Raw genomic sequence first — 12,742 nt, forward strand, 5'->3', positions numbered from 1 at the left:
GGTGAGTGAATCAGTGGGTGGGTGAGTGAATCAGTGGGTGGGTGAGTGAATCAGTGGGTGGATGAGTGAATTAGTGGGTGGCTGAGTGAATCAGTGGGTGGGTAAGTGAATCAGTGGGTGGGTGAGTGAATCAGTGGGTGGGTGAGTGAATCAGTGGGTTGGTGAGAGAATCAATGGGTTGGTGAGTGAATCAGTGGCTGGGTGAGTGAATCAGTGGGTTGGTGAGTGAATCAGTGGGTGGGTGAGTGAATCAGTGGCTGGGTGAGTGAATCAGTGGGTTGGTGAGTGAATCAGTGGGTGGGTGAGTGAATCAGTGGGTGTGTAATTGAATCAGTGGGTTGGTGAGTGAATCAGTGGGTGGGTGAGTGAATCAGTGGGTGGGTGAGTGAATCAGTGGCTGGTTGAGTGAATCAGTGGGTTGGTGAGTGAATCAGTGGGTGGTTGAGTGAATCAGTGGGTGTGTAAGTGAATCAGTGGGTTGGTGAGTGAATCAGTGGGTGGGTGAGTGAATCAGTGGGTGGGTGAGTGAATCAGTGGGTGGGTGAGTGAATCAGTGGGTGGGTGAGTGAATCAGTGGGTGCATGAGTGAATCAGTGGGTGGGTGAATGAATCAGTGGGTTGGTGAGTGAATCAGTGGGTGGATGAGTGAATTGATGGGTGGGTGAGTGAATCAGTGGGTGGGTAAGTGAATCAGTGGGTGGGGAGTGAATCAGTGGGTGGGTGAGTGAATCAGTGGGGTGGTGAGAGAATCAATGGGTTGGTGAGTGAATCAGTGGCTGGGTGAGTGAATCAGTGGGTTGGTGAGTGAATCAGTGGGTGGGTGAGTGAATCAGTGGCTGGGTGAGTGAATCAATGGGTGGGTGAGTGAATCAGTGGGTGGGTGAGTGAATCAGTGGGTGGGTGAGTGAATCAGTGGGTGGATGAGTGAATTGATGGGTGGGTGAGTGAATCAGTGGGTGGGTAAGTGAATCAGTGGGTGGGTGAGTGAATCAGTGGGTGGGTGAGTGAATCAGTGGGGTGGTGAGAGAATCAATGGGTTGGTGAGTGAATCAGTGGCTGGGTGAGTGAATCAGTGGGTTGGTGAGTGAATCAGTGGGTGGGTGAGTGGATCAGTGGCTGGGTGAGTGAATCAGTGGGTTGGTGAGTGAATTAGTGGGTGGTTGAGTGAATCAGTGGGTGGGTGAGTGAATGAGTGGGTGGGTGAGTGAATCAGTGGGTGGATGAGTGAATCAGTGGGTGGGTGAGTGAATCAGTGGGTGGGTGAGTGAATCAGTGGGTGGGTGAGTGAATTGATGGGTGGGTGAGTGAATCAGTGGGTGGGTGAGTGAATCAGTGGGTGGGTGAGTGAATCAGTGGGTGGGTGAGTGAATCAGTGGGTGGATGAGTGAATTAGTGGGTGGCTGAGTGAATCAGTGGGTGGGTAAGTGAATCAGTGGGTGGGTGAGTGAATCAGTGGGTGGGTGAGTGAATCAGTGGGTTGGTGAGAGAATCAATGGGTTGGTGAGTGAATCAGTGGCTGGGTGAGTGAATCAGTGGGTTGGTGAGTGAATCAGTGGGTGGGTGAGTGAATCAGTGGCTGGGTGAGTGAATCAGTGGGTTGGTGAGTGAATCAGTGGGTGGGTGAGTGAATCAGTGGGTGTGTAATTGAATCAGTGGGTTGGTGAGTGAATCAGTGGGTGGGTGAGTGAATCAGTGGGTGGGTGAGTGAATCAGTGGCTGGTTGAGTGAATCAGTGGGTTGGTGAGTGAATCAGTGGGTGGTTGAGTGAATCAGTGGGTGTGTAAGTGAATCAGTGGGTTGGTGAGTGAATCAGTGGGTGGGTGAGTGAATCAGTGGGTGGGTGAGTGAATCAGTGGGTGGGTGAGTGAATCAGTGGGTGGGTGAGTGAATCAGTGGGTGCATGAGTGAATCAGTGGGTGGGTGAATGAATCAGTGGGTTGGTGAGTGAATCAGTGGGTGGATGAGTGAATTGATGGGTGGGTGAGTGAATCAGTGGGTGGGTAAGTGAATCAGTGGGTGGGGAGTGAATCAGTGGGTGGGTGAGTGAATCAGTGGGGTGGTGAGAGAATCAATGGGTTGGTGAGTGAATCAGTGGCTGGGTGAGTGAATCAGTGGGTTGGTGAGTGAATCAGTGGGTGGGTGAGTGAATCAGTGGCTGGGTGAGTGAATCAATGGGTGGGTGAGTGAATCAGTGGGTGGGTGAGTGAATCAGTGGGTGGGTGAGTGAATCAGTGGGTGGATGAGTGAATTGATGGGTGGGTGAGTGAATCAGTGGGTGGGTAAGTGAATCAGTGGGTGGGTGAGTGAATCAGTGGGTGGGTGAGTGAATCAGTGGGGTGGTGAGAGAATCAATGGGTTGGTGAGTGAATCAGTGGCTGGGTGAGTGAATCAGTGGGTTGGTGAGTGAATCAGTGGGTGGGTGAGTGGATCAGTGGCTGGGTGAGTGAATCAGTGGGTTGGTGAGTGAATTAGTGGGTGGTTGAGTGAATCAGTGGGTGGGTGAGTGAATGAGTGGGTGGGTGAGTGAATCAGTGGGTGGATGAGTGAATCAGTGGGTGGGTGAGTGAATCAGTGGGTGGGTGAGTGAATCAGTGGGTGGGTGAGTGAATTGATGGGTGGGTGAGTGAATCAGTGGGTGGGTAAGTGAATCAGTGGGTGGGTGAGTGAATCAGTGGGTGGGTGAGTGAATCAGTGGGGTGGTGAGAGAATCAATGGGTTGGTGAGTGAATCAGTGGCTGGGTGAGTGAATCAGTGGGTTGGTGAGTGAATTAGTGGGTGGGTGAGTGAATCAGTGGCTGGGTGAGTGAATCAGTGGGTTGGTGAGTGAATTAGTGGGTGGTTGAGTGAATCAGTGGGTGGGTGAGTGAATCAGTGGGTGGGTGAGTGAATCAGTGGGTGGATGAGTGAATCAGTGGGTGGGTGAGTGAATCAGTGGGTGGGTGAGTGAATCAGTGGGTTGGTGAGTGAATCAGTGGGTGGGTGAGTGAATCAGTGGGTGGGTGAGTGAATCAGTGGGTTGGTGAGTGAATTAGTCGGTGGGTGAGTGAATCAGTGGGTGGGTGAGTGAATCAGTGGGTGGGTGAGTGAATCAGTGGGTGGGTGAGTGAATCAGTGGGTGGATGAGTGAATTAGTGGGTGGCTGAGTGAATCAGTGGGTGGGTAAGTGAATCAGTGGGTGAGTGAATCAGTGGGTGGGTGAGTGAATCAGTGGGTTGGTGAGAGAATCAATGGGTTGGTGAGTGAATCAGTGGCTGGGTGAGTGAATCAGTGGGTTGGTGAGTGAATCAGTGGGTGGGTGAGTGAATCAGTGGCTGGGTGAGTGAATCAGTGGGTTGGTGAGTGAATCAGTGGGTGGGTGAGTGAATCAGTGGGTGTGTAATTGAATCAGTGGGTTGGTGAGTGAATCAGTGGGTGGGTGAGTGAATCAGTGGGTGGGTGAGTGAATCAGTGGCTGGTTGAGTGAATCAGTGGGTTGGTGAGTGAATCAGTGGGTGGTTGAGTGAATCAGTGGGTGTGTAAGTGAATCAGTGGGTTGGTGAGTGAATCAGTGGGTGGGTGAGTGAATCAGTGGGTGGGTGAGTGAATCAGTGGGTGGGTGAGTGAATCAGTGGGTGGGTGAGTGAATCAGTGGGTGCATGAGTGAATTAGTGGGTGGGTGAGTGAATCAGTGGGTGGGTAAGTGAATCAGTGGGTGGGTGAGTGAATCAGTGGGTGGGTGAGTGAATCAGTGGGTGGGTGAGAGAATCAGTGGGTTGGTGAGTGAATCAGTGGCTGGGTGAGTGAATCAGTGGGTTGGTGAGTGAATCAGTGGGTCGGTGAGTGAATCAGTGGCTGGGTGAGTGAATCAGTGGGTTGGTGAGTGAATCAGTGGGTGGGTGAGTGAATCAGTGGGTGGATGAGTGAATCAGTGGGTGGGTGAGTGAATCAGTGCGTGGGTAAGTGAATCAGTGGGTGGGTGATTGAATCAGTGGGTGGGTGAGAGAATCAGTGGGTTGGTGAGTGAATCAGTGGGTGGGTGAGTGCATCGGTGGGGGGGGGGGGGTGAGTGAATCGGTGGGTACGTGAGTGAATCAGTGGGTGGGTGAGTGAATCAGTGGGTGGGTAAGTGAATCAGTGGGTGGGTGATTGAATCAGTGGGTGGGTGAGTGAATCAGTGGGTGGGTGATTGAATCAGTGGGTGGGTGATTGAATCAGTGGGTGGGTGAGTGAAACAGTGGGTGGGTGAGAGAATCAGTGGGTTGGTGAGTGAATCAGTGGGTGGATGAGTGAATTAGTGGGTGGGTGAGTGAATCCGTGGGTGGGTAAGTGAATCAGTGGGTGGGTGATTGAATCAGTAGGTGGGTGAGTGAATCAGTGGGTGGGTGAGAGAATCAGTGGGTTGGTGAGTGAATCAGTGGGTGGGTGAGTGCATCGGTGGGGGGGGGTGAGTGAATCGGTGGGTACGTGAGTGAATCAGTGGGTGGGTGAGTGAATCAGTGGGTGGGTGAGAGAATCAGTGGGTGGGTGAGTGAAACAGTGGGTGGGTGAGAGAATCAGTGGGTTGGTGAGAGAATCAGTGGGTGGGTGAGAGAATCAGTGGGTTGGTGAGTGAATCAGTGGGTGGGTGAGTGCATCGGTGGGGGGGGGGGTGAGTGAATCGGTGGGTACGTGAGTGAATCAGTGGGTGGGTGAGTGAATCAGTGGGTGGGTGATTGAATCAGTGTGTGGGTGAGTGAATCAGTGGGTGGGTGAGTGAAACAGTGGGTGGGTGAGAGAATCAGTGGGTTGGTGAGTGAATCAGTGGGTGGGTGAGTGAATCAGTGGGTGGGTGAATGAGTCTGAGGAGGAGGCGGCAGGTGGAAGAGGTTGTGGAGGAGGTGCACCCCTGACACGGCCATTATGATCCCAGACCCCACACAGCACTGACAATCGAAGGCACCAAACACCACAAAGTCTGCAACGTCATTTCACTTCCTGCTGTCTGTATTTGCAATGACAATATTTACAATAATTATTTACAAAGCTATGAAATTATTTACAACGCGATACATAATGGGGTGGGTGGGTGGGTGGCTGGGTGGTGCTGCTTGTGGTGGCAGCTGGCACCGACGCCACCACCACCACCACCACCACGACCCCGCTAATGCGCCATGGGCCGGCCACCACAAATCAGCAGGCGGCGGAGGAGCGAGCGGAGCGCGCTGGCCACCTGCGCCAGGCACGCCCCTTGCTTCTTCTTGCTCTGCGGATGCTGCACCTCCTCCGCGTCCACCTCCTCCGCCTTCTCTTCAAGCTCCTTCACCTCCTCGTCCAACTCCACCACCACCTGCTCCGGCTCCACCACCACCACCTCCTCCTCCTCCATCTCCTCCATCTTCTCCACCTCCTCCGTACCCAACTCTGCCTTCCCTTCCACCTCCTTCACCGCCACCTCTTCCGCCCCCACAAACTCCGTCCACTCCACATTGGTGTAGATGAGCGGTGAGAACGATGAGGATGATGAGGAGGAGGATGATGTTGATGGGGGCATCTCCTCCGGATCAGCTCTGTGGAGGTAGCAGCAGCACCACAGCAGCACGGCGCCACCACTTTAGCCTCTCGCTACAATAGCCAGAGGCCGTAGTCGCTCTGCATCATCACCGCCACCGCCACCACCGCCACCACCACCACCACCAGATCCTCCCGTGGGTGGACTAACGGACTCAACGCACGGTGGCGGATTTAAAAACAAAATCTAAAACTATCACTCTATTTTACCGGGTGTAAGAAGCGACCTGGCCACCACGAGAGATAGCAGCTCGATCAAGTGGCTGATATCACCGTGGTCATCATCATCATCGCGTGGAAATGTAGACACACCCGAAGAGACCCATGCAAAAACTAAACTCTTTTTTTTATTTCACCAGGTCTAAGGCTTCCACTGAGCTACTGTGTAGCTATCTTTCAGAAGGCCCACACAGAGACCCATAGAGATGCAGAGACTCGTGTAGAACCATAGACACCCACAGAGACCCGCAGAGACCCATGCAAAAACTAAACTCTTTTTTTTATTTCACCAGGTCTAAGGCTTCCACTGATTTTTGTAGCTCTTGATCAGAAGCAGCGTCGCCATCGCAAATGATGGCTCAAGGCAGTGGCTGATATCATCGTGATCATCATCCCCACGTAAGAAATGTATCGCAGCCAAACACTCTAACCGCGTGGTGATGTCGATTCTAAATGTGGAGGTGAAAACCCGGAGGGACCCGGAGAGAACCCACGTAGGTACGACCACGGGCAGAGAGACAGACAGACGCAGACTTCAAATATACAGCAGCAGCGGCAGGCGTCGTCAGCGGTCGGGATCGAGCCCATGAACTCCTGCGTACCGGGAAAGGGAGTCGACATCTCGTCCCCAACACCCCCAGCCCTATGAGCACACAGAGGGAGTCTCACCGTGGATCAGAAACCCCAGAGGTCTGCAGAGCACCAGCAGTGCTGATGATGACATTGGCTTCCCTGGAGGTGCCGGCGGCAGCGGCGGCGGCGGTGGTGGTGGTGGTGGTGATCATGGGGATGAGCCTTTGGCTTGTGAAGGTGCCCGTGCCGATTGGGGGGCGCTTCAGGATGAAGCATCTCGGTTTTTCCTTCTTGTTCAGGCAGCAGTGGCGGACCTGATGATCTGTAGAGAGACACAGAGACAGAAAGACTCAGACACCGACCCACTTACCCACCCACGTACCGACCCACTCGCCCATTCACCCACCTACCAACCCAACCACGTACCGACCCACTCGCCCATTCACCCACCTACCAACCCACCCACGTACCGACCCACTCGCCCATTCACCCACCTACCGACCCGCCCACGTACCGACCCACTCGCCCATTCACCCACTTACCAACCCACCCACGTACCGACCAACTCGCACATTCACCCACCCACAAGCCCAGCCACAAGCCCACCCACCCACCCACCAACTAGCCCAGCCACCCACCAACTCACCAACACACCCACCAAACCCACAAACCCACACACCCACTCACCCAACTACCCAATCACCTACTCACTCATTCACCCACCCACAAATCCAACCACTCACCCACTCACTTACTCACCAACAAAACCCACTCACTCATTCACTCACCAACAAACCAACCCACCAACCCACCAACCCACCCACCGACCCACCCACCGACCCACCCACCCACCGACCCACCCACCGACCCACCCACCCACCGACCCACCCACCCACCGACCCACCCACCCACCCACCGACCCACCCACCCACCGACCCACCCACCCATGACATGAATGCCCAGAGCAGCGTCGTTGTGTTGTGCGGCGTTCATGGCGTCTCTCGCTGTAATCCACAGGGTCTCTGTGTGGAGAGCGGTGGGGGGGGGGGGAGAGGGTCACAACACAAACTCACCTCGTCACCACAGACTCACAACACAAACTCACCTCGTCACCACAAACCCACAACACAAACTCACCTCGTCACCACAGACTCACAACACAAACTCACCTCGTCACCACAAACCCACAACACAAACTCACCTCGTCACCACAGACTCACAGCACAAACTCACCTCGTCACCACAAACCCACAACACAAACTCACCTCGTCACCACAAACCCACAACACAAACGCACCTCGTCACCACAAACTCACAGCACAAACTCACCTCATCACCACAGACTCACCTCGTCACCACAAACCCACAACACAAACTCACCTCATCACCACAAACCCACAACACAAACTCACCTCGTCACCACAAACCCACAACACAAACTCACCTCATCACCATAAACCCACAAGACAAACTCACCTCATCAACATAGACTGACAACACAGACTCACCTCATCAACACAGACTAACATCATCAACACAGACTCATATCATCAACACAGACTCACAACACAAAGTCACATCATCAACACAGACTCACATCATCAACACAGACTCACACCATCTACACAGACTCACATCATCAACACAGACTCACACCATCTACACAGACACATCAACACAGACTCACATCAACACAGACTCACATCGTCAACCACAGACTCACATCATCAACACAGACTCACATCATCAACACAGACTCACAACACAGACTCACATCATCAACACAGACTGACATCACAGACTGACAACACAGACTCACATCATCAACACAGACTCCCACCATCTACACAGACTCACATCATCAACACAGACTCACATCATCAACACAGACTGACATCACAGACTGACAACACAGACTCACATCATCAACACAGACTCACATAATCAAAACAGACTCACATCATCAACACAGATTCACATCATCAACACAGACTGGCAACACAGAATCACATCATCAACACAGACTCACATCATCAACACAGACTCACATCATCAACACAGACTCACATCATCAACACAGATTCACATCATCAACACAGACTGACAACACAGAATCACATCATCAACACAGACTCACATCATCAACACAGACTCACAACATCAACACAGACTCACAACACAGATTCACAACACGGACTCACAACACAGACTCACAACACAGACTCACATCATCAACACAGACTCACAACACAGACTCACAACACAGATTCACATAATCAACACGGACTCACAACACGGACTCACAACACAGACTCACATCATCAACACGGACTCACAACACAGACTCACAACACAGACTCACATCATCAACACAGACTCACAACACAGACTCACAACACAGACTCACAACACAGACTCACATCATCAACACGGACTCACAACACAGACTCACAACACAGACTCACATCATCAACACAGACTGACAACACAGACTGACAACACAGACTCACATCACAGATTCACAACACAGACTCACATCACAGATTCACATCATCAACACGGACTCACAACACAGACTCACAACACAAAGTCACAACACAGACTCACAACACAGACTCACATCATCAACACAGATTCACATCATCAACACAGACTCACATCATCTACACAGACTCACAACACAGACTCACATCATCAACACAGACTCACATCATCAACGCAGACTCACAACACAGACTCACATCACCAACCACAGACTCACATCATCTACACAGACTCACATCACCAACCACAGACTCACGACACAGACTCACATCACCAACCACAGACTCACAACACAGACTCACAACACAGAGTCACATCACCAACCACAGACTCACATCATCTACACAGACTCACAACACAGACTCACATCACCAACCACAGACTCACATCACCAACCACAGACTCACAACACAGACTCACAACACAGACTCACATCACCAACCACAGACTCACATCATCTACACAGACTCACAACACAGACTCACAACACAGACTCACATCACCAACCACAGACTCACAACACAGACTCACATCACCAACCACAGACTCACAACACAGACTCACAACACAAGACTCACAACACAGACTCACATCACCAACCACAGACTCACAACACAGACTCACATCATCAACACGGACTCACAACACAGACTCACATCATCAACACGGACTCACAACACAGACTCACAACACAGACTCACAACACAGACTCACATCATCAACACGGACTCACAACACAGACTCACAACACAGACTCACATCATCAACACAGACTGACAACACAGACTGACAACACAGACTCACATCACAGATTCACAACACAGACTCACATCACAGATTCACATCATCAACACGGACTCACAACACAGACTCACAACACAAAGTCACAACACAGACTCACAACACAGACTCACATCATCAACACAGATTCACATCATCAACACAGACTCACATCATCTACACAGACTCACAACACAGACTCACATCATCAACACAGACTCACATCATCAACACAGACTCACAACACAGACTCACATCAAAAAACCACAGACTCACATCATCTACACAGACTCACATCACCAACCACAGACTCACGACACAGACTCACATCACCAACCACAGACTCACAACACAGACTCACAACACAGAGTCACATCACCAACCACAGACTCACATCATCTACACAGACTCACAACACAGACTCACATCACCAACCACAGACTCACATCACCAACCACAGACTCACAACACAGACTCACAACACAGACTCACATCACCAACCACAGACTCACATCATCTACACAGACTCACAACACAGACTCACAACACAGACTCACATCACCAACCACAGACTCACAACACAGACTCACATCACCAACCACAGACTCACAACACAGACTCACAACACAAGACTCACAACACAGACTCACATCACCAACCACAGACTCACAACACAGACTCACATCACAGACTCACAACACAGACTCACATCACCAACCACAGACTCACAACACAGACTCACATCACAGACTCACAACACAGACTCACATCACCAACCACAGACTCACATCACCAACCACAGACTCACAACACAGAATCACAACACAGACTCACATCACCAACCACAGACTTACATCATCTACACAGACTCACAACACAGACTCACAACACAGACTCACATCACCAACCACAGACTCACATCACGGACTCACATCATCAACACGGACTCACAACACAGACTCACAACACAGACTTACATCATCTACACAGACTCACAACACAGACTCACAACACAAACTCACATCACCAATCACAGACTCACATCACGGACTCACATCATCAACACGGACTCACAACACAGACTCACAACACAGACTCACATCATCAACACAGACTCACAACACAGACTCACAACACAGACTCACATCACCAACCACAGACTCACAACACAGACTCACATCACCAACCACAGACTCACATCACCAACCACAGACTCACAACACAGACTCACAACACAGACTCACATTACTAACCACAGACTCACACCACAGAATCACAACACAGAGTCACATCACCAACCACAGACTCACATCACCAACCACAGACTCACAACACAGACTCACAACACAGACTGACATCACCAACCACAGACTCACATCATCTACACAGACTCACAACACAGACTCACAACACAGACTCACATCACCAACCACAGACTCACAACACAAACTCACATCACCAACCACAGACTCACAACACAGACTCACAACACAGACTCACAACACAGACTCACATCACCAACCACAGACTCACATCACAGACTCACATCATCAACACGGACTCACAACACAGACTCACAACACAGACTCACAACACAGACTCACAACACAGACTCACATCACCAACCACAGACTCACAACACAGACTCACAACACAGACTCACAACACAGACTCACATCACCAACCACAGACTCACATCACCAACCACAGACTCACAACACAGACTCACAACACAGACTCACATCACCAACCACAGACTCACATCACCAACCACAGACTCACATCACGGACTCACATCACAGACTCACAACACAGACTCACAACACAGACTCACATCATCTACACGGACTCACATCACCAACCACAGACTCACAACACAGACTCACAACACAGACTCACAACACAGACTCACAACACAGACTCACATCATCTACACAGACTCACAACACAGACTCACATCACGGACTCACATCACGGACTCACATCACAGACTCACAACACAGACTCACAACACAGACTCACATCACGGACTCACATCACCAACCACAGACTCACATCACGGACTCACATCACAGACTCACAACACAGACTCACATCACAGACTCACATCATCTACACAGACTCACATCACGGACTCACAACACAGACTCACAACACGGACTCACATCACAGACTCACATCACGGACTCACATCACGGACTCACAACACAGACTCACATCACGGACTCACATCACAGACTCACATCACGGACTCACATCACGGACTCACAACACAGACTCACATCACGGACTCACAACACAGACTCACATCACGGACTCACATCACAGACTCACAACACAGACTCACACCACAAACTCACATCACGGACTCACATCACGGACTCACAACACAGACTCACATCACAGACTCACATCACAGACTCACAACACAGACTCACATCACGGACTCACATCACGGACTCACATCACGGACTCACAACACAGACTCACACCACAGACTCACATCACGGACTCACATCACGGACTCACATCACAGACTCACATCACGGACTCACATCACGGACTCACATCACAGACTCACATCACGGACTCACATCACAGACTCACATCACGGACTCACATCACAGACTCACATCACGGACTCACAACACAGACTCACATCACGGACTCACATCACAGACTCACATCACGGACTCACAACACAGACTCACATCACAGACTCACAACACAGACTCACATCACGGACTCACAACACGGACTCACATCACGGACTCACATCACGGACTCACGCTCCCACCTGTCTGAGTGGTAACGCTCGGATCACGACGACCACGACGGGGAGCAATCTCAAGAAGCGGCCGTCTGCTGCTCACGTGACCAGGGCTCTGACGACACTTCCGATGACGTCACGTAACCCCGCCCCCAAGTCGATGACGGCGCAATGCTCGCCACGCCCACCAGCCCCGCCCACCAACCCAGCCAACCGCCCCCGTACCGCCCACCAGCCCCGCCCACCGCCACAGCCAACCGCCTCCGTCCCGCCCACCAGCCCCGCCCACCAACCCATCCAACCGCCCCCGCCCACCAGCATCGCCCCCAC

At 51.6% G+C, this 12,742-nt stretch overlaps 1 protein-coding gene across 1 annotated transcript; it reads right to left on the reverse strand.

The window, feature by feature from the left end:
* Window positions 1-4,944: 4,944 nt before the first annotated feature.
* On the reverse strand, window positions 4,945-12,518 carry LOC142908197 (uncharacterized). The gene is made up of 4 exons (XM_076058515.1): window positions 12,440-12,518; window positions 7,263-7,340; window positions 6,415-6,640; window positions 4,945-5,525 (listed from the first exon to the last, which is right to left on the reverse strand). Exons 2-4 carry the CDS (start codon window positions 7,309-7,311, stop codon window positions 5,120-5,122), a joined length of 681 nt encoding a protein of 226 aa, XP_075914630.1. The 5' UTR covers window positions 7,312-7,340; window positions 12,440-12,518; the 3' UTR covers window positions 4,945-5,119.
* Window positions 12,519-12,742: the final 224 nt, after the last annotated feature.

Source organism: Petromyzon marinus, assembly GCF_048934315.1.
Source record: "Petromyzon marinus isolate PM22_M1 ecotype Great Lakes invasive population chromosome 76 unlocalized genomic scaffold, UKy_Petmar_22M1.pri1.0 chr76_unloc.1, whole genome shotgun sequence".
NCBI classification, from domain to species: Eukaryota; Metazoa; Chordata; class Hyperoartia; order Petromyzontiformes; family Petromyzontidae; genus Petromyzon; species Petromyzon marinus.

What these genes read in the sequence shown, in the direction of transcription:
- LOC142908197 (XM_076058515.1), bottom strand. Translation starts at nt 7,311, where the DNA reads ATGAACGCCGCACAACACAACGACGCTGCTCTGGGCATTCATGTCATG. An exon ending in TCTGGGCATTCATGTCATGG is followed by an intron (nt 6,641 to 7,262) that starts GTGGGTGGGTCG and finishes GTCTCTCTACAG; the next exon opens with ATCATCAGGTCCGCCACTGC. An exon ending in TCTGGGGTTTCTGATCCACG is followed by an intron (nt 5,526 to 6,414) that starts GTGAGACTCCCT and finishes CTACCTCCACAG; the next exon opens with AGCTGATCCGGAGGAGATGC.